Source organism: Orycteropus afer, unplaced genomic scaffold, assembly GCF_000298275.1.
Source record: "Orycteropus afer afer isolate SDZICR_OR568_19922 unplaced genomic scaffold, OryAfe1.0 scaffold00023, whole genome shotgun sequence".
Lineage (NCBI taxonomy): Eukaryota > Metazoa > Chordata > Mammalia > Tubulidentata > Orycteropodidae > Orycteropus > Orycteropus afer.
In genome coordinates, this window is record NW_006921610.1 from 8,457,612 (window position 1) to 8,481,290 (window position 23,679).

Below are 23,679 nucleotides of genomic sequence, written 5' to 3' on the forward strand. Positions count from 1 at the left end.
CTAGCTTTTAAGATCCCAGTCACTACTCGTCAAAGTAGAAGGTAGAACAATGTTTTGTATAGTATGTTATGCCAATTGAGCTTGATGTCCCGTGCGACTATGGTCCCAAGCGTGCTGGTTCAACTACTCGGTCGCTCTGGGTAGCTGGCTGTGACCAAGCAGTGACCACAACCTTGCCTCTTGTCAGCTCTACTATACACCTGGGAATTCTGATCATTCACATAAACTTATAGCAGGCTGAAGTTTTTCAAGGTCATTTTCAATATCTGTAGGCCATTCCCTGGAAGGAAGACTGGGCAATCTACTTCCGTAGAGATACTGCTTCGGAAACCGAAGGAGGAGTTGCTGTGAGTCAGAATAGACTTGACAGCAGTCAGTTGCGTTTTAGTTTGGTTTATAGTTTACTATGAGAAATTTCATATATTCATTGTATAAATAAAAAGGACATTTATACTATTCCAATATTTATTTCTTGCTGCAAAAGAAATAATTAAGGGCAAAATGCCTTTTATCACATCATAGTTAACATAATTCATCTCAAGAATAGGACAAAGCATACTAATAAAGGGTTAATAGGATAGGATATGTAACAAAGAACTAGGAAAAATCCTGGTTGAAAAGTCTAGTAATCCTTCTTCTTTGATTACTCTGACCGTTGTATGACTCATTTGGCATTGATGAATTGTCTTCCATCTTTTTATATTTCTTGTCTGTACAACCAGGAAATGAGCTCCTGGAAAGAAGTTCCCTGTAGCCCTACGCCCATCTTTTACATAACACAGGGGCATTAACCATTGATTGACAGGGAGGAGTCTGGTGAGATACACTTAAAACCTTTATTCATTGATTTACAAAATGTACAATATTTACAAAATTTAAGCCTTAATCTCATACTGACATGAAAATGCTACAGGGAATCTAAAAATAAATATGTGGCACAGAGGTTAATATACACATCACTGCTCCTTGCACTTCAAGTCTCCATCAATGTGAGACTTACTTAGAGGTTAAATGTGGTTGATAGGTTAGATGGCTGACCCATCCTGAGCCTTCTACATGAATAGCCCTCCCCTGGGTCCTTGACGCTGGGAATGGCAAGCAGACCACTTTCTTCAGAGAGAACTAAACAGAAGCCATTCTGGCAGACCCACTGGATACTTGCAGCAATACCTGTGCAGTCTGCAGTAACAGGTGCAGGAATGGATGGCAGATGAATCCACACCATTGTCAACCTGCTCCCTGCACATGGCCAGAGAGTATTTGGTGAGATCTCTTTCTCTTTGAAAACCAACATTTGGACTTTGTCTATTGTTCAAATAGCATGCAGTATTTGGAAGGTGTCAATGGTGAATGACCATGCACAAAAATGGTATTTGTAGACATGTACAACATTGAAATTTCATTATGTCTTATAGCATCTTGAGATGCAGGATCAACCTGTCTTCTCTTTCAGCAAGAAGGATGAATGAGAAAGCCATAACTCTAGCCCCCAAAGAAAAAAATAACATCTGGGGACACACATAAAGGGCATCCTGCAGAAGCAGGACTAGATAAACTTCCACTTGATAAGAAGGACAAATTCCCAAGAAGTCAGGCCTGGAAGTTTTCCTGCGGATGGTAATTCTACCTTCCCCTCCTCTTCAATCCTACCTCATGGTACATAACCTAAATATGAAGAAAAGGCTGTACATTATTGAGCTTCTATGAGCCTCAGTACCTTCATCTGTAAAGTATAACTACTAGTAACATTCCTTACAGGTTCTTGTGGGAATTATGTGTCCTAACATATGTAAAGTGCTTAGCATAGTGCCTGGCACATAGGAAGTGCTTCATAAATGTCTTGCTTTCTCCCCCTCTACTCCCCACCTCTCATTATAAGCAACATATTAATAAGCCTACCAACCTCTGAATTAAGGCTGTTTGATGCAATGTAGATTATTTTGTATCAGAGGTACCAATGTCAATTCATATTTAGTCCCTGAGAAGGTCTCATTTTATGAGCCAGAGACATTTTCCTATACAGGGCAAAGGAACTCTGACAACACTGTTCTCTTTCTCAGCAATGGCTCCACGGAGTTTCATGCATATACTCCCCATAACCCTGCATAGAGACTTATACCAGTGATGGTCACCACCTGACTACTTCCACACCACCACTGAGGAAACCATGAACAAAATCCTTGAGCCAAACACATTACTCTCACTCATGATATAAGCTAACTTTTTCAACGTTGGTGTTAGTATAACTTTCAACAAACATATATTACAAGCTCTACCACTGTTGAAAAATAAGTATTCTAATTCAATCAACTTGTTCGGAATTTTGTACAATATATTTTAGTTTCTAGTTATGCCATATAAAAATAAATATTGTATAAATGATTTACAAGGAAGAAGAGAAAACAGCAACTTGGGGTGCCCAAAAATAGGAAGGATGGTGAAAATTTCACCATCTACTTCAAAAGCAAGCATCTAAAAGAAACAGACACTTCCCACTGCAAAGTCAGCTGGGTCTCCTCACTCTCATCATCTCACAGGTCCACCTACTTCTCATCTTAGTATATTATGTGGTCTTCCCTATCATTTATGAGAGAATTCAGGAGGAACCTTCTCCCTAAAGTCAATGGGGATTTGGAAGTAGAATGGGGAAGCCTCTTTGGCAATAGAAACTGCAGATAGAGAAAGAAGCTGGCTGAATCCTTACTGACCAAGCTTATTGAACCAACCTCCAACATCTCTTGCCTGTGATTTCAGAAGTCCTCTCTCTGTGTAGATTAACCATCCAGAGAGACCCTCACCTCTGGAAAAAAAACCCTATCCTGCTTTCAGGAGCTCTGGTAGCATAGTGGCTAAAGCACTTGTCTGCTAACCAGAAGGCTGGCGGTTCAAACCCACCAGCCACTCCTCAGAAGGAAGGTTGGGCAATCCTACTTCCGTAGTGATACTGCCTCGGAAACCCAAGGAGGGGTCGCTATGAGTCGGGGCCGACTCGACAGCACATAACAACAACAACAAAAACATCCTGCTTTCAGACTCTTAAGATAATGGCTACCTCTGTCTATTCAGATGGAATCCAGTCTCTCAGGGAGCACAATTAGGTGTCAAGCCAAGGCCACTCTCACCAATCATATGAAGGGATCAACCTAGCTACTTCATGGATTCCATTATGTTGGGGAAAATCCTTCTCTAGCCATTGCTCAACCATAACCCAGACTTGTATGGTTGTCTTTTATCTCCCACATAGAGCAGAAGAAATGTTAATTCCACCATTGGAAGATGAATGGTGGGAAAAATAATTTGGGTAAATTGCTTTCTGTCTTCCAGGGACCCAATCAAAATCTTCAAGGAAAGAGTACATCCATTTTAGAATAAAAATTTTAAAATTCTAAAGCTACATGTGAATTCACAATTGTATTAAAACCAATGGCTCTCTTTTTCCTGAAAAACATACATCTATGCATGTCCATATAATATATTGCCTAACATCTCATAGGATCCCAGGCCCTCCCATAGCTTATGCATATATTCCAAATGAAGAACGCTAGATCTCAGTAAATATATGCACAACTATTTTCTGGAGCAAAAATAAAGGCTTGTGGTTTAGAACTCAGGGTCCATATTGGGGGTAGGCTGGCTTTGATGGGGCCTTGGTTAGACTTGAAATGACCATACTGAAGCAAGGTTTGTTCCTAATGGTGAGTGGTAATGCTTGGCCATGACGACATCCTTAAGTGTTGCGGTCTCTCACATGTAACTACTGCCGGGCCAATGACTCATGCATGAATATGGACCAGCGAAATTTCCGTGGATGGCTACTGTACATGGTGCCCTGGAACTGCTATAACGTGAGTCCCAACCACACCCACAAGCAGGATACTATCACTGACATGCAGTGTGGGTACCCATTCGTCTGATTTATGGGTGAAGTTGTGGCAAATGTGGCATCAGTTTCATTTCGGGGGAGTGGCAAGTTACAGATATTTCCTTCACAACAGGAAGTGCAGACCTGAAAGAAAGGAAGAAAAAAGAAGGATGATGAGAAGTTGGCAGGTTTTAGAAGGAGACAGAGGTTCTTGAAGGAACTGTCTCCCTCATATCAAGACTAAAGTGAAAATTACCTGTTTTACAAAGGTGATCCTAATCCTGAATTTGGGGGGGCGGTGAGGGGGGTGATGCTATTTTATCTGGAAGCAACAAAGTCAAAATGAAAACTCCCAGGACTAAATTTTCAGAGTTATTCTGATTAACCCACCATGTGGTTTTTATAAAGTTTCACAACCTTCCTGTGCCTCAGCTACTCCATCTGTGAAATGGGAATTATAATATTTGCCCTACCTTCTTAATGAGACACTTTCTGACTACTTAAGTGGGAATGAAGTGGCAACAACTCAGATAACTGAAATATGAATATTTCGTTAGAACTGTATGCATAATTATCTCTATTCTTAGAACCGAGTTAAAGTTTAAAGGGTTTTCATGTATGCAGTTACCAGTTATCAGCATTGTCCAGTTGATTCTGACTCATGGTAACACCATGTGTGTCAGAGGCAAGCTGTGCTCCATAAAGTTCTCAATGGCTGTCATCTTTCAGAAGTAGATTGCCAGGCCTGTCTTCCTAGGTGCCTCTGGGTGGCCTCAAACCTCTAATGTTTTGGTTAGCAGCTGATCACAGTATTCATTTGCACCATACTACTTTACTCATAGGAGCTCTGGTAGCATAGTGCCTAAGGCACTTGACTGCTAACCAGAAGGCCAGTGGTTCAAACCAATCAGCCACTCCTCAGAAGGAAGGTTGGGCAATTTACTTCCATAGTGATACTGCCTTGGCAACCCAAGGAGGGGTCACTATGAGTCAGAGCTGACTCAACAGCACATAACAACAACAAAAACAACTCTACTTATAGATCATAGTAAAGAAATAAACCTAAATATGTTGTCTATAGACTCCAGTTTAGGCAGAAGTTGGGAGCTTATAAGAAATGTAGAATCAAGCCCCATTCCAAACCTACAGAATTAGAATCTGCATTTTAACAAAATCCTCAGGAGGTGTATGTGCACAATAAATTTGAAAAGCTCTGTAATGGGTAATATCCTATACAGTCATTATCCTGTAGGATTTGTGTCTGTGGTCCCAGGTAACACCGACTAGGAAGATGGTATAATATTGAAGAGACAAACTGAAGAGACAAATTGAATTCTGTCTGTCATTAATAGCTGTGTGACCGCAGTTTAAGACATGGCCACTCTGATTCTCAACTTCCTCCCTGGTAAAGTACTCAGAGTAATGTCTGAGAACCAAGCCCAGCTTCCTGGGTTCAGATAAAGCCCTTTGTTTTACTCTTCATATTTCAAACCATGAACAAGTAAGCAGGTCATATTTTAAAAGTTAATTCTTAGTGTATTTGAGATGTTGCTTGGAAATTAGGTTTCTGTCTTCTTAAGACTTAGCCCTGCTGACAGTGCCATTCCTGGGTATTCGGAGTAGAAGCTGCCCCCAACACCAGAAAGGTAGACTGGTGGGGAAACATGGAGTGACTCTAAATAAAGACCAAGCCTGATACAAAACATTATACACACATCTAGCTCTGAAGCACCAGCAAGTCCATCAGCTATATTCCCTGCTCCAATCACAATTCAGGTCACCTTTCTCTGATTCTTTATGGTATCCCTTCAAGGTTGCCCTCAAAGTTCACTACATGAAGTTTGAGGGGAGCCAATCCACAGGGATGGTTTTCTTCCCACCTCCTCAAATGACTCAAGAACCAACAGATACCTTTCCCAAGTCAGAATCCTAATAAAGACATGAGCCCCCACTTTACAGAAGGTTCTCAAGCTAAATTGCTTGGGCCATCCTCAGCTACATGAACTGCTGGTTCATGTGCAATCCTTTCCCATGATGCACATAACTGGCCCCTTGCTCTTCTTTCTTCTAGTACCTTTATTCCTTTTTTTTCCTTTATGAAGAAAGGATGTACAATAATTTTCATTGCATTCTTGGTGTGCATTTACACAATTTCTATCAGTTGTCCTATGCCCTGGTATAAATTTGTGTTCTTTTAGAGCAAACAGGAAAGGAAGCATCTTATCATATGGTATAAAGACAGTCAAAAGCTAGCTTGCATGAGGCCACGAGCCTTGGCTCATGGCACTGACAGGCATCTGAAGTGAAGAAAGCTGACTGTGATGTACCAGTCACTTGCTTTGTTTCCCAGACCTTGTGGCCTTCATGCTCGGAGTCTCTGCAGCCAGTGGACAAGCATTCTTCCAGAGGTACACAGCGCTTGGTGACAGAAATGCTGTTTCCTGTAACTTCCATTGTGTGCTGAGTGTAGCAGTATCTAGTCTCTGTGAACAAAGAAAACAGTATTTATTTGAGGTGGGAAATGTTAGTCCAACTTGCCCAAAAGGAAAACAACAGGAATGTCAACATTGTCATTCCTTAAAGGATCTAACAGCACATGGATGTACGCTAGGTCAAGTTGATGTCCGATCCCAGAGATCTCCTTTGAGAGAACCACTCTGCCATAGAAGGAAGACAGCATCCCAAAGACTATTGGTCTCTCTCTCCATCATAATCAAACATAATAAACAGGCACACTCTTTGCCTTTTAACAAATTTTGCCATTGTACCGATTTTGCTTTTGGGGAATGAGGGGTTTAGTGGAATGATTTAGATTGTGAGATTCAGAATAATTTTTGGAATCTGCAGGGATGAAAAAGTAGGAAAAACACATGATTAAAGAAGTTAGGCAGATAACTGACTGTCAAGGAGCTCAAAGACTAGAGCAGAGGCTGGTATATGTGTGTTGTCATTATTATTTGCTTATTTTAGGGAAACAATTATTCCCAAGTAAGGGCAGAACAACTGAAAATAGATTCATTTCCTCTGGAGAAAATTACTTATCTGAAAGAAAAAACTTCATGCCAATGAGCATAACTGCACCCTAGAATTCATTACAGAAGAAGAAGAATGAACTAAAAATGAAGGCTTTCCAGAATCGAGGAGCATCTTTTCAGGCTAGCATGATTTCAGTGTCTTTTCTACATGATAGCAGATCAATAAGTCTTATGGGGTCTGAACACTCGAGAGTTCTTCCAAAATCCCATAGAAAATTTCATAATTTTTAATTTAAAAACTAAAGAAAAATGACATTGTCAATGTAATTCTTTAAGGCCTCCAGGCAGTGCTCAGCTTTCTAAGCCTGGGATTTAGGAGTACGTTCCTGCTCCATTTTCACATTAAAACAGAAAATGAATAATTCTTAGGAAATGTCACTGAGCTGTTTTTCATCCATATCTTGGACCCAACTTTGCATGCTTTATACATTTTAGATATTCAGTGGCTAATAAGGAATTATGACCTTCTATGGTATTACTTATTAGACAATAAAAATTCCCCCCACCAGATACTGTCATGATTTTGGCAGCATTTAACTTGAGTAGTGATAGCCAAAGAAGAAAGAATTTCAGGCCTTGATAGTGAGCTAATACAGACCACACTTACATATTTTGAGAGTCATGAAAATTCAAGGGGTTTAATAAAATTCTTTCTTATAAGTCCCTGGGTAGTGCAAATGGTTAATGCACTCAGTTGCTAAGCAAAAGACTGGAGGTTTGAATCCACCCAGAAGTGCCTTGGAAGAAAGGCCTGATGATCTGCTTCTGACAAATAAGCCACTGAAAATCCTATGGAGCACAGGTCTACACTGCACATGTGGGGCTCCCATATGGCCATGAGTCAGAGTCAAGGAAATGGCAACTGTTTTTGTTGGGGATGAATACATTCCTTAGATCCCCTCGTTAGGTGCCGTCGAGTCAGTTTTGACTGACAGAAACCCCATGTACAACAGAACAAAACACAGCCTGGTGCTGCACCTTCCTCACAATCATTGCTATGTTGGAGCCCATTGTTAAAGCTGCTGTGTTAATTCATGTCTTTCACTGACCCTCTACTTTATCAAGCATGATGCCCTTCTCCAGGAACTGGTCCCTCGTGAAAACATGTCCAAAGTATGTGAAACAAAGTCTCACCTTCCTGTCTTCTAAAGCGCATTCTGCCTGTACTTCTTTTAAGACAGATTTGTTCATGCTTCTATGAGTCCATGGGATATTCAATATTCTTCACCAATGTCATAATTCAAATGCATCAATTCTTCTTCAATCTTTCTTACTCATTGTCTACCTTCACATGAATATGAGGCAATTGAAAATATCATGGCTCATGTCAGGCACATCTTAGTCCTCAAAATGGCATCTTTGCTCTTTACCATTTTAAAGAAGTATTTTGCAGCTGATTTGCCCAATGCAACATGTCATTTGATTTCTTGACTGCTGTTTCCATGGGTGTTGACTGTGGAACCATGTAAAATGAAATCCTTGACAACTGCAATCTTCTCTCCATTTATCATGATGTTGCTTATTGGGCCAGTTGTGAGGATTTTTGTTTTCTTTATGGTGAGGTGTAATCCATACTGAAGGCTGGAGTCTTTGCTCTTCATCAGTAAGTGCTTCAAGTCCTCTTCACTTTCAGCAAGCAAGCTTGTGTCATCTGCATATCCTCCAATCCTGATTCTGCATTCTTCTTTATATCAGATTATTCGCTCAGAATACAGATTGAGTATGGTGAAAGGATACAACACTGACACACATCTTTGCTGATTTTAAACCATGCAGTATCACCTTGTTCTGTTCTAACAACTGCTGCCTCATTGTCTAGGTACAGGTTCCACACGAGCACAATTAAGTGTTCTGGAATTCCCATACTTCACAATGTTATCCATAATTTGTTATGAACCACACACTTGAATGCCTGTGCATAGTCAATAAAACACAGGTAAACATCTTTTTGGTGTACAAAAATTGGTCTTGAAAACCTTATGAATTGTTGTTGTTGTTGTTATGTACCGTTGAGTCGGACCCAACTCATAGTGATCCCTCCTTGGGTTGCCGAGGCAGTATCACTACACAAATAGATTGCCCAACCTTCCTTCCGAGGAGTGGCTGGTGGGTTTGAACCGTCAGCCTTCTGGTTAGCAGTCAAGTGCCTTAGGGACTATGCTACCAGGGCTCCTAACCCTATGAATGTTGTTGTTGTTGTTGTTATTTGCCATCGAGTCGGCCTGACTCATAGTGACCCCTCCTTGGGTTTCCGAGGCAGTATCACTATGGAAGTAGGATTTCCCAATCTTCCTTCCGAGGAGTGACTGGTGGGTTTGAACCGCCAGCCTTCTGGTTAGCAGTCAAGTGCCTTAGGCACTATGCTATCAGAGCTCCTAACCTTATGAATAGGTACCTTATATGACAGAAACCCTGATCAGCTTCTGAGTGACTCTTTCCAAGGGCAGTAACCTTCGCAGTGCTTACACTAGTGTTGGGTGTGACTAGGCAGAGTCTGTGGCAATGCTTTCCCCCTAAGTGCCATCCTATACTCCACTCTGTCAGAATTCTGGCAGCTGGAGTCACGTCAAGGCAGGTCCTCACTTGCTATGGAGCTCCCTGGGAGTGGGGTAAGTAAGGTTACCCAACAAATGCAGAAAAAAAGTTGAAGGATTTGCACCTGCCAAAGATTCTCAGAAAGCTCCAAAATATTTTCAAACTGGAGTGATTGTTTTTGCAAGGAAGAGGAGGAAGCGGTGGCAGCTCTCTTCTGGTTATTTATTTATTTTTTAAAGCTTTGGCAGGTTTTGACAAACAGAGGCCATTGGCCTGAGAGATTTAACACACCTTCTAAAGAGTACTGGTTTACTTCTTTGGTATCAGACTCAATGGACATTTATGGTCACATAGGTACACTTTTTCCACCCCCACCTTATCTTCAAATGTCAAGAAAGCAATAAAAACAGGAATGTTCTTATCTCTTGTCTCCTCTTCATGCAGACAACCAGGAGCAGCTGCCAGCCTTTTTACTGCTCCAAATGTAAATATGAGCAGATAACATCATAGTTTATGGAATAAGTAAATCACTACATGGTTTTGGTTTGGGAAATTAGATTTGTTCTCCAAGTAGTGAACTATCTTCTTTTAAGTAAGCCTTAAAAGAACAATTGGTGAATTTGATATAATTGCTTTTTGTTCCTATGTTTTCATTCCATAACACACTCTCTAATTTATTATTGAGAAGCCTATTCCATTGAATGGAAATAAAGGGAACAATTGATGAAAGTATCTTTTCAGAAAATATGCACAACTCTGGTACCTAACAAGCCAATTCTTGCTGTTCTTGGTGGGGGTGGAGGTCAGGGATCTGGAGGAATAAGATTTTTTTTCTTATGCTTCTCCAAGTTCAATCCATGTAACAAAGACATTTTGAGTATACCTTCCAGCAGTAGAGCCCTCATTTCTGAAGCATCAGTCCCTCACAAGCCTCTACCCCATCTTTCATCTTACAAAACCCCTAGGTCGGTTATGAAATGTTAATATGGAAAAAAAGTTTTGTGGTTACATAAGCTTTGGAAATGCTCAAATAAAGTTAAACAGGTTTCTTTTAGTGCAGAACTTATGAGAACCTTGAATATGTATTATGATCTCCAAGAGGGGGAGAGAGAAGACAGACAATCCCAAGCTCATGTGGACCTCATGTGGCTTATCACTGGGTTTTAGTGTTGATAAAAACTAAGTTTCAGCCACAGAGCATAGCTCCCCATGCATTTTGAATAATCTTTGAGTTAGTAATGAGGTTACATGAGAATCAAGCCTGCTGATAACTTCACACTAAAAGGATTTCAAAGACTTTTATCTAAAAGATAAAAGATGGATTTGAATTTCTACCAGGTTAGTTTCGGCCTCAAAAATCTCATATTCTGCCAGTGCACTATATTCCCAGAGGCTGTGAAACAAAAGTCTTTTACTCTATGACTCCCCGGCACTCAACGAAAATCAGCACTGGGAAAGAGAGCTTAATCGACTATTGAAAACACAAAATATAATTTTTATGAAATTGACATGTGTACATATTCCATAACTTAGTTCTATAAGTTTTTTTAAAAAGGTTCAAAGCTAAAATGTCTCCTATTTTTGGTTTCTTATATACATATATAACAAAGTGATACCGGAGTATAAGTGACCAGGTATGAGAAAGTTAATGGGGAGGGGAAAGAACTTTCATAACAATGTCACAAATTATATTGAAAAATAATAGGCTAGTGACCTGCACACTCACTGTCCCAATTTCTTGCTGTATATTTAGCCCTTCCTATCCTGCTATGCTACTTCTAGACTGTCAACCGCAAGGACTTTAATGCAAGTGTCAAACTCAAAGCCTTTTCTTCCATCTGACCCCATAGATCTCTTCATAGTATGGGACCCTGTTGTTGTTAGTTGCCATTGAGTAGGCTTGACTCATGGAGACTTCATATACAAGAGAACAAAATGTTGCCTGGTCTTGCGCCTTCTTTACAACCCTTGGTATGCTTGAGTATTCCATTACAACCACTGTATTTTGAAAGTCTTTCAACCTAGGGAGCTCATCTTCTACACTATATCAGGTGATATTCTGTTGTGATCCTTATCGTTTTTGTTGGCTAATTTTTAGAAGTAAAAATTCAGAAGTTAAAAAAAAAAAAAAGGCCAGGTCTTTCTGATCTCAGTCTGAAAGCCCTGCTGAAATCTATTGACCATGGATGATGCTGCTGGTACTTAAAATTCCAGTGGTACAGCTCCCAGCATCACAGCAACACATAAGCCACCACAGTACAACAAACTGACAGACAGCTGGTGGCACCGGACTCTACTATTTATAATCTATCTCCTTGTGAAATTTCCCCATCCTTGACTTCATGGCTTTGTGTGCTTCTGCCTCTAGTTTTTCTTACACTTCTGGCCTTGTCTCTTCAGAGACCTTCTCTGGCTTGCATATCAATATTCTCCCAGGTTTTGTCCTTAAATCTCTTCTCACTCTATATATTCTCTCTTCAGTGGCTTCCTCCAAACCTCCTATGCCACATTTCCAATCTTGATTCTCTCTCCTGAGCTACAGAAACAAATTTCCAACTACTTCCTGGATGTCACCAGCAGCATCTCACACTTAACGTGGCTCAAATCAAACATAACACCTCTCTGCCAGACGCACGTGTCCATCTGCCTATGCTATTATCTCAGTTTATGGCATCTCCGTCTTCCCAAAAACTTGGACTAGAAAACTTGAAATAAGCTCAGACTCTCTCCCTAGCCCAGAAGTCACCAAGTACCACAAGCTGTCTCCCATAAACATCTACTCTCTATTCCATTTTCCACTTCCCCAATTCTGGCCCTTATCACATTTCCTGTTCTCTGCCTCCTCCTCCTTTCTAATGCAGGCACGGGACAACTACTACATGTCTTATTGAAGCGAAGGTGAAATCCCACCACACACAATGCCTATAAAAAGCAGCAATAGTATCTGAATGTCAAGGAACTCTGAGTGCTGCAATGCTAGGTTTATTTGGCCTTCCAGAGTGGCTAGGAAAGTAAGCCATTGCTCCCTTCCTTCTTCAGACATCATGCCAAGAGTAACTGTGCTTCACTGTAGATCATCAATGACAATTTGAGCTCTAAGCTTGGCATTTGAAACACAGAACTTATTACTTAAGGCTCTCCTTGATCTAAGCCAGGAACTACTTCACCAGCGCCTACTATTGAGACACCATAGTTGAATTTTTACTTTACTTCACAACAAAACTTTTCATGCATCCTCACTTGGTCAAGAATACTTTTTCCTATTTTGTGCTCTATAGAACTCTGATATTCTTCAAAGCTCAATTCAAATGTGACAAAATCTGTGAAACTTTCTTTGATATTCCTGCCAACCAATTCAGAAGTCATTTTCACTTTTTCACAGGTTTCCACAGTACTTTTTAACTCACATATTTGATATGTGGTTTTCCTTCTAGATGGGGTATCTCAACTGTGGCATCATCGATATTTTTTCTTTTTTCAACTAGTTAAATTTGGTTGGTTCGGTTGGTTGTCTTTTTTTTTTTTTTTTAAGATAACTATGAAGTCACATGTATTTGTAAGAATAATACAGAGAGATTCCATGTACTCTTTACTCAGTTTCTCCAAATGGTACCACACTACAAAAATATAGTACAATATCACAACCAGGCTCTTGTTACTTATACAATGAAGATACAGAACATTTCCATCACAAAGGATTCTTTATGTTGCCTTTTTATAAAGTGTCGCTTCCTTCCCACCCCCCAAAAAACTCTCCAAACCAAACTCACTGCTGTGGAGTTGAATCCAACTCATAGTGGCCCCTCCTTGCGTTTCTGAGGCAGTATCTCTATGGAAGTAGATTGCCCAATCTTCCTTCCAAAGAGTGGCTTGTGGGTTTGAACTGCCAGCCTTCTGGTTAGCAGTCAAATCCCTTAGGCACTATGCCACCAGAGCTCCTCCTTCTCATCCCACCACTTCCTTAATCTTTGGCAACCACTACTTCTATTTCTATTTCACCACTTCTCTATTTATATAATTCTGTTATTTCAAGAATGTTGTATCAATGAAATCATACCCTTTGGAGTTGGAATTTTTCATTCAGTCAAATTCTTTGAGATTCATCCTAGTTATCACATGCATCAATAGTTCATTAGTTTTCATCTGAGCAGTATTCCATGGTATGGTTGTACCAAAGTTTGTATAACTTTGAAAATATACCTACATTGTTCTCAGTTTGGAGGTTTTAGAATAAAACTGTTAAAACATTCATTTGCAGGTTTTGTGTGGACATAGTTCTCATTTCTCTTGAAAAATGCTCAGAAGTCCAAATGCTGAGTTGGTAGTTGCAAGTTTACTTGTTTAAGAAACTGCTAAACAGTTTTTCAGAGTGGCTATACCATTTTAAGTTCCCACCAGCAATATATGAGCAAAACAGTGTCTCCTCATTCTTGCTATCATTTGGTGTTGTCACTATTATTATTATTATTTTTTAAGTTTTATCTATTCTTGATGTATCTATAGTGGTATCTCATACTTTTAGTTTGCATTTCCCTAATGGCTAATGAAGGAGCTCTGGTAGCATAGTGCCTAAAGCACTTGACTGCTAACCAGAAGGCTGGCGGTTCAAACCCACCAGCCACTCCTCGGAAGGAAGGTTGGGCAATCCTACTTCCGTAGTGATACTGCCTCTTCGGAAACCCAAGGAGGGGTCGCTATGAGTCAGGCCAACTGGATGGCAAATAACAACAACAACAAATGGCTAATGATGTTGAATATCTTTTCATGTGTTTATTTGTTGTTGTTATGTTCTGTCAAGTCAATTCCAACTCACAGTAAACTTAATTATCAACTGTATATCTCTTTTGGTGAAATGTTTGTTTATATTTTTTGCCCATTTTCTAATTGGATCGTTTGGTCTTGTTTCTTTACTGTTGAGTTTGCTTTAAAAATAAAACAAAGCAAAAAAATTGTTGAGCTTTAAAATTCTTTATATATTGTAGATAATAGTCCTTTGTCAAATGCGTGACTTTTTCAAATACCTTCTCCCAGTCTGTGGTTTGTCTTTTCACTCTTAACAGGTTCTTTTGCAAATCAAATGTTTTTGAACTTTTATAACATCCAGTTTGTCATTTTTTTTCTTTGTGGATTATGTTGTTGGTACCCAGTGTAAGAACTCTTTGTTGAGCCTCATGTAGTAGAGATTTTATTCTTTTCTTATTTTAATTTTTTAATGTTACATGGTTTTACATTATACATTGAAGTCCACATCAATTTTGGGTTAACTTTTGTATAAGATGCGAGACTGAGTTTGCAGTTCATTTTTTTTTTTTTTTTTTTAATTGTGATCTGGGTGAAAGTTTACAGTTCAAAATCATTTTACACACAGTTCATACACATTTTGTTGCATGACATTCACTGCAATCCCCCACAGTGTAACAGCTGTATTTCCACTCCCTCCCTATAGTTACCTATTCCCTGTGTCCTTCCTTCCCATGTACTCCCAGTCCCCTGAACTTTCTCCCTGTATAAACGCTGCTCTCCTGTTCTCCCACAATGGATCACTCCAAGGAATATATCTATCTGATGTAAATGTTCCCCCCATATGCCTGTTTATTGTTTGGCTGGAAAGAACAGGAGTGAGTTCAGTTCCAGACCTGAAAGGTAAGTAGGGGCCATGTTCTCAGGGGTTCCACCAGGCTCTCTGTCAGACCAGCAAATCTGGTTCCCTATTTTTTCTTTTTTAATGATTTTGAGTTTTGTTCCACATTCTTCTCCCACTCTATCCGGGATCTCCTGCATAGATGCCCCTCTGAAGTGGTTGACAGTGGTAGCTGGGCACCAAGTAGGTCTTGTCTCATGGTCATATTGGCTGAGAATCGCATGGTCTACCAGTCCTTTAGACTAATTATTTCCATGAGTCTTTGATTTTCTTCATTCTTCTTTGTTCTGGAAGAGGAGAGACTGATCATTGCATCTAGATGGCCACTTGCAAGGTTTTAAGACCCCAATTGCTACTACCAAAGTAGGATGTAGAACAATGTTGTTGTGTAGTATGTTATGCCAATTGACCTTGATGTCTCCTGTGACCATAGTACCAAATCTGTAGGTCCCAACTACTTGCTCCCTCAGGGTAACTGGTTATGGCCAAGAAGCCACCACAATCTTGCCTCCTGACAGCTCTACTATACATCCAGGAGGTTCACTTTATGACCATGGATGTCCAATTGCTGCAGCACCATTTGCTGAAACAGCTCTTTCCTCTACTGAATTGCTACTGTACCTTTGTCAAGTTGGGCATATTTTTGAGGCTCTACATCTAGGTTCTCTATTCTGTTCCCTCTGTCAATATCACAGAGACTTGATTACTATAGCTATGTAATAAATCCTGAAATCAGGTATGCTGATTCCTCCCAATTCATTCTTTTCAAAATTGTTTTCATTATTCTAGTGCCTTGCTTTTCCATTTAATTTTATAATAATGTTCTCTATATCTACAAAAAAAAAAAAAAAATCTTACTGGGATTTTGATAGATACTGTGTTAAATCGATGTATCAATTTGGAGAGAATGGACATCTTTATTATGTTGAGTCTTCCAATCCAAGAACGTGGTATGTATCTCCATTTACTAGAATTTTATTTCTTTCATTTGTGCTTGTACTTAACAGCATACAAATTCTGTACATACATATTTGTTAGATTTACATGAAAGTTTTTGTTTTGTTTTGATTTTAGTAACTGTAAATGGCATTATACTTTAAATTCCAGTGGTCATGTGTTAATTGATAGTATATAAACATGCAATTTAGCTTTGTACGTTTATCTTATAATCTGTGACCTTACTGCTATTAGCTCTAGGAGTTTTTTTTTTGTTTTTTTTTTTTTTATTTTTAGATGTTTTTTGGTAGATTCCTTGAGAATTTCTACTTAGAAAAGTATGTCATCTTCAAATGGAGATAGTTTTATTTCTTCCTTTCCAATACGTATGCCTTTTATTTCTTTTTCTTGCCTTATTGCCTAATTTTCAGTACTATGAAGGCTAATGGGTAAAAGGGTACATCTTTGCCTAGTTCTTCTTGACTGTAAGGGAAAATGTCTTTCAATATAAAATATAATATTATGTTATAATAATAATTATAATAAGATATTATAATATGTGTCATATATTATATATACAATATATAAACCAACCAAAAGTCAAACACTACCGTCGAGTCAGATCCAACTCATAGCGACCCCTCCTTGGGTTTCCGAAGTAGCATCACTATGGAAATAGATTGCCCAACCTTCCTTCCAAGGAGTGGCTTGTAGGTTTGAACTGCCAGCCTTCTGGTTAGCAGTCAGATGCCTTAGGCATTATGCCACGAGAGCTTCTAGGTTTGGTATCTATTATATATATGTATATAAACATATATACCAGCAACTCCTCGGAAGGAAGATGGGGCAATCTACTTCTGTAGTGATGCTGCTTTGGAAACCCAAGGAGGAGTCACTGTGAGTTGGGGCCGACTCGATGGCACATAACAACAACAACAATTATTATTATAATATATACAAATATATATATTCTATATGATAATATGTTATAATACATAATATTGTTATTATAATAATTATAATAAGATATAGTATTGTTATAATAAGATATAATGCCTTAGGCACTATGCCACCAGAGCTCCTAGATATAATATTAGTTCTTATAAATGCTCTTACCGAGTTGAACTGTTTGGAAATTTTCCTATTATCTTTAGGACTTTCATGGTAACATGTTTTTATCTCTTGCTGTTTCTAGATTTTTGTCCTTAGTTTTCAAGAATTTGATTATTACATATGTTGGTGTAGAATTCTTTAGTTTTACTCTGTTTGGGGTATGCTCAGCTCTTTGAATCTGTAGGTTTATATCTTTATATGTGTTGCAAAAATTAGAAATTTTTCATCCATTATTTCTTCATGTACTTTTTCAGCTCAGCCTTCTTTCTCCTCCCCTCCTGGCACTCTGATGACCAAAGTGTTAAATCTTTTCTATAGTCCCACAGATCCCTGAGACTCTTCTTTTTTTTTCCTCCTGAGTACATCTTCTCTATGTTGTTCAGACTGGTTAATTTCTACTGCTTCTTCAGTTCACTAATTTTCTTCCATCCCCTCCATTTTGCTGCTGAGCTCCACTAGTGAGTTTTCATTTATTTATTTATTTTTAACAGTTCTAAAATTTCATTTCATCCTTTATTTTTTCTATTTATTTACTGAGACTCTGTTACATAATTTGTTTCAGGTGTGTTCATAATTATTTACTGACGTATTTTATCATGACTTCTTTAAAATCTTTATCCAATAGTTACATTTCTTTCATCTCAGTGTTGGTATCTATGAATTTTCATTTGTCATTCAGTTTGAGATTTTTTTTAATTGCAACCTGGACATTTTGGGCATTACATTATGAAAGTTTGGATCTTTATTTAAATCTCAAGTTTAATTGTCTTTCTCTGACACTGCTGTAGCAAGTTAAGCAAGGGGGTGTCCTCTCATCAGTGCCAGGTTGAGGTAGCAGTCCAGGTTTCCTCAGTCTCCTTTCATTCCTGAGGAGTGGTTTCCTCATTACTTCTCAGTGGGAGTAGGGGTTCCAGCTCCCCACTAGGTATTCTCTAATACTTCCCTGGCTGAGAGGAGTAAGTGCCTCATTGATGTTCCCCACATGAACTCTTGTGACTCCACAGGGGTGAGTGTAGCCTCATTAAAGTAATAACTTCCCACTAGGGGCCGACTCGACGGCACATAACAACAACAACAACAGGCCTTCTCTGAGACCACTCCAGCACAGAGGGAGAAGGCCATGTCATTATTAATGCTGGAGGTGAAAGTCCAGGCACCCCACACAGTCTTTCTCCACTGACACTGCAGTGAGAGGCCTCATTACCTCCTCCCTACTTCTCCGACACCATCTAAAAGGGTGTTGCGGTGCCTCATTACAGCCGGTTGAGGGTGGAAATCTATGCTCTCCATTCAGCCTTTTCTGGTGTGTGTGGGGTGAGGCCACAGTTTTGTTCTGTGGTGTGTAGTGGGAGTTGAACAGTTACTGTCTAAAATTTGTCTGTTGGCTAGGATATCTCCTTCTTGAACCTTTGGCTAGGGAGAACAATCTTTTTTTTTCCAGGCCTATTTTGTTTTTGTCCATTGGCATTTCTAGATTTTCAGCTTATTTGGCTTCAAGTATAAAATATATGAAGCAAAAAGAAAATCCAATGAATTCACTGTATCATTCCTTGGTTCTCGAAGCCTCCAGCTAGTCTTTTGCTCTCACCTCAAAGTCTTCCCATGTTTGTTTTATATATGGTATTGAGGATTTTTAATTGTACTTAGCCAGAGAAATAGAAAAATACGTCTATTCCATCTCCTCAAAAGCAGTAGGTCTCAGCACTTCTGTTTTAGACCAGATAATTCTTCATTTGAGAGGACTATCCAATGCATTGTAGGATGTTTACCAGTATCCCTGATCTCTTTCCACTAGCTGCCAGTAAACCGAATCAACCAAACTGTTGCCATCGAGTTGATTCAACCAACTTGATGGGAGTGAGTTTGCATCTGGTTTGTTTTATAGCTACCCTATTGGACAGAATAGAACTGTTTCACAGTGTTCCCAAAGTTGTAAATGTTTATGGAAGGAGACTGCCACATCTGTCTCCGACAGAATGGCTGGTTGGTTCAAACTGCTGACCTTTGGGGTAGCAGCTGAGTGATTAACCACTGTGCTACCAAGTTTCCTAGATGGCAGTTGTTGTTGTTATGTGCCGTCAAGTTGGACCCGACTCATATCAACCCCTCCTTGGGTTTCCAAGGCGGTATCACTATGGAAGTAGATAGCCCAACCTTCTTTCCGAGGAGTGACTGGTGGGTTTGAATCGCCAGCCTTCTGGTTAACAGTCAAGGGCCTTAGGCACTATGCTACCAGAGCTCAAGCACCTCCCAATTTTGACAATCAAAAATGTCTGCTTACACAGACAAATGTCTCATGAAAGGCAAAATCACTCCTGGTTGAGATCCACTGTTCTAGTTATAATCTTCTTCAGAGAAAAGTTCATTTTTGTTTGTCTTCATTCCTCCCAACCTGTAACACAGGTCCCTGCACATAGCAGGCACTTAATATATGTTATATGTATTAGGTATACAGATGGTTGGAAGGGATACATTTAGCTGAGCTCATCAACTTAAAGTTGAACTAAATTAAATTGTTTTAATATAGCCCTATCATTCTCATAAATATTTCTTATTTTAAATTGTCTCACAAAATTTGAAAAAAACTTACATTCATTTACACTTTTACCAGCAGTTTAACACTGATACTGTTGGCAGAAGTGTAAATTATATAACCACTTTGGAAAACTGTTTTGCAGTATCTACTAACACTGAACCTATGCATATGCTATGAACCAGTAATTCTACTCCTAAACACATACCCAACAAAAATATTTGAATATTAAGGTAAGTACCAGAATGTTCACAGAACTACTATATAACCAAAAACTGGAAACTGTAAAAATGCTTGTTATGGATTGTATTATGTCCCCCAAAATAGGTGTTATAAAACCCTAACCTCTATGCTTGTGGTTATAAACCCATTTGGCAGTGGGATGCCTTTGTTATGAGGCAGGATTAGTGTAGGGTATAGCTTGAGTCAATCTCTTTGAGATATAAAACAGATTAAACAAGCAAGCAGAGGAGAGCTGGGGTAAGACAGATGTCAAGACAAAGGGAGATCTCCAAGGAACCAGGAAGCAGAAGCTGAAGAGATAAGGAAGTTCCTCCAAGCTGACAGAAAGGGAAAGCTTCCCCTAGAGCTGGTATTCTGAATTTGGAATGCTAGCCTCATAAATTCTGAGAAAACAAATTTCTGTTTGTTAGAGCCATCCACTTGTGATATTTCTGTGATAGCAACACTAGATAACTAAAACAGAATTTGGTACCAGAAGAGTGAGGTGCAGTTCTAACAGGTACCTAAAATGTGGCAGCAGTTTTGGAATTGTGTAATGGGTAGAAGCTGGAAGAGTATTAAGGTGCTTAGTATTAGCCTAGATTGCCTTGAAGAGACAATGACCTTTCTCCAGATCCAAGAGAAAGAGAAAGCCTTTAGCTAGAGCTGCTGCCCTGAGTTAAGACATCTAGCCTCCTAAACTGTGAGAGAATAAATTTCTTTTTGTTAAAGCCATCCACTTGTGGTATTTCTGTTATAGAAATATCTTAGCATTAGATAACTAAGATAATGCCCATCAATAGTGTTGTTGTTGTTGTTAGGTGTTGTCCAGTCAGCTCAAACTCATAGCGGCCCTTTGTATAACAGAATGAAACACTACCAGGTCCTGTGCTGGCCTCACAATACTTGCTATACCTGAGCCTGTTATTGCAGCCACTGTGTCAATCCATCTCCTTGAGAGTCTTCTCCTTTTTCGCTGACCCTCCATTTTACCAAGCATGATATCCTTCTCCAGGGAATGGTTCCTTCTGACATGACCAAAGGAAGTCAGATTAAGTCTGGCCATTCTCGCTTCCAAGGAACATCCCACCTGTACTTTGTCCAGGACAGATTTGTTCATTCTTCTGGCAGTGCATGGTACTTTCAGTATTCTTCGCCAACATAACAATCCAAAAGCATCAACTCTTCTTCAGTCTTCCTTATTCACTGTCCAGCTTTCACATGCATATGAAGTGATGCAAAACACCATGGCTTGCATTAGGCTCACCTTAGTCTTAAAAGAGACATCTTTGCTCTTCAGCACTTCAAAGAGGTCTTTTGCAGGAGACTTGCCTAGGGCAATATGTCCTCTGATTCAGTCTTGACTGCTGCTTCCATTAGTATTGATTGTGGAACAAAGCAATATGAAATCTTTGACAACTTCAATCTTTTCTCCATTTATCACGGTGCTGCCTATTGGCCCAGTTGTGAGGATTTTTGTTTTCTTTAGGATGAGGTGTAATCCATACTGCAGACTGCAGTCTTTAATCTTCATCAGTAAGTGCTTCAAGTCATCTTCCTTTTCAGCAAGCAAGGTTGTGTCATCTGTATGGTTTTGTTTTTTAATGAGTGGTAGCCATCAGTATTGTTCAAAAGAAATGAAAGTGAAGAAAAATGAACCCAAGATGAAAGGAAACAGACATAAGAAAAGGATGAGTTACAAATTGAGGTGCAGATAAACTGAATTATTAAAAGCTTATGTTAATTAGGAATTACACATGGTCTCATGGTCTCTGGCATACAGGCATCAGATTAGCCTCTTGGCTCTTCTGGTTCTATCAATTACTTTCCATAGACTCTTTTCTTGACCCACATAACCCCAAAGCAGACATTAAAAATAAATAAATACTCATCAACCCTGATTGAATCATAATTACTCTCCTTTATCCTGTAGTCAGCACCTCTTGAGAAAACTGCAAGTTTTAGTTTTTTTTGTTAAATCATAAACTCCTCTTAAGGATAGTGACACTCTCGCTTACAGAACCCATTTTTTTAAAGCAGAAAAACTATCAGAAAAAGGCCAAAAAGAAAAAAAGATGGTTGGGAATGTAAGTATCATGGATTGAATTATGTCCTCCCCAAAATATGTGTTAACTTAGCTGGGCCATGCTTCTCAGTGGTTTGGCAGTAATGTTATGACTGGACTTAATCATTCCCCATGATGTGATCTGACGTGATCAGCCCTGAACAGATGTAAGGGGAGTTTCCCTGGGGTGTGGTCTGCATCACCTTTTATCTTACAAGATATAAAAGGAGAGAAAAGCAAGCAGAGAGAAAAGGACCTCAGTATTACCAAGAAAGAAACTCACGAGCAGAAAGGGACCTTTGGACCCAGGGCCCCTGTGCTTTGAACCTCCCAAACCCAGGAGAAGATTGAAGCTAAGACACATGGAGATCTCCAAGGGATGCCAAGTCCACAGATGTTGAAAAGAGACCAAGATCTTCCCCTAGAGCCAAGAGAGAGAGAAAGCCTTCCCCTAAAGTTAGCATCCCAAATCCTGAATTTTAGCCTCCTAAACTTTGAGAAAATAAATTTCTGTTTATTAAAGCCATCTACTTGTGATATTTCTGTAATAGTGGCACTAGATAACTAAGACAGTAGGTGAAGGTAAAATAAAAAAACCACACCTGTAGGTGTCAAGTAGATTCTGACTCATGATGATCCCAAGTATTAGAGAGAAGAATTACTCCATAGGGTTTTCTTGGTTGTAATCTTTACAGAAGCAGATTGCCAGGACTTTCTTCCCTGGCACCACAGGATGCGTTTCAATCACCAACCATTAGGTTAATAGTCAAATCCAAACCATTTGTGCCACTAAGGGATGAGGATAGGTAAGATTTTTCCAGGGGACAGTGATGAAAAGAAAAGGAACATATATGTGAAAGCATAGGAGAGCTACAAAGACAGATAGGATTTGAAGAATACGATATCAGAGGAAAAGAAAAACCCACTGAGGTAAGTCTGATATTTGATAGAAGTTTTCCCCTCAAAGTATTTGCTGATTCATAAGCTGCACAGGTGGAGAGGCTGAGAGAACAAGCAGAACAATGTGTCAGCTTCCAAGGGATTAGGAGGCGAAACCAGGAGTTCAGAGCTACCAGGAGCAGCCAGAAGAGATGGGAAGGACAGAGAAGTGACGCTGACAGTCTGTGAAGTTCCAAGTTGGTAACTGTTTACTTCCAGTGCTTTAAAATGCACTCTGTTACCTTCTAGCTTCTATGTTTCTATCAATACTAAGTGCTGACAATCTTATGGAGCACCTAGCACTTTCATGCACTGCTGGTAAGAGTATGAATTGGTATGATCACTTTGGCAACTGTGAGGTGGTATTTAGTAAAGTCAAAGTGGACTTTGCCCAGCAATTCCACTTCCTGGGATATGTCTACATGTTGTTGTTGTTAGGTGCCAATGTTGGTTCTGACTCATAGTGACCCTGCGTACAGCAGAATGAAACACTGCACGGTCCCGTGTCATCCTTACAATCCTTGTTGTGCTTGAGCTCATTGTTGTAGCCATGATGTCAATCCATCTTGTAGAGGGTTTTCTTTTTTTTGCTGACCTTCTACTTTACCAGGGAGCTCTGGTGGGGTAATGGCTAAGGCATTTGACTGCTAACCAGAAGGCTGGCAGTTCAAACCCACCAGCCACTTCTCAGAAGGAAGACTGGGCAATCTACTTCTGTAGAGATACCGCCTCAGAAACCCAAGGAGGGGTAGCTATGAGTTGGAAGCTACTCGATGGCAGTGAGTTTTTTGTTTTGTT

General features: G+C 39.5%; 1 protein-coding gene across 1 annotated transcript in view; it reads right to left on the bottom strand.

The window, feature by feature from the left end:
• Positions 1–3,838: 3,838 nt before the first annotated feature.
• LYPD6 (LY6/PLAUR domain containing 6) overlaps positions 3,839–23,679 on the bottom strand; it is a 34,367-nt gene continuing 14,526 nt past the window's right edge. The window contains exons 3-4 of the mRNA XM_007934938.2: positions 6,215–6,345; positions 3,839–4,006 (exon numbers count right to left, since the gene is read on the bottom strand). Coding sequence (XP_007933129.1) covers positions 3,839–4,006; positions 6,215–6,345 — 299 coding nt within the window. The remainder of the gene's footprint in view (positions 4,007–6,214; positions 6,346–23,679) is intronic.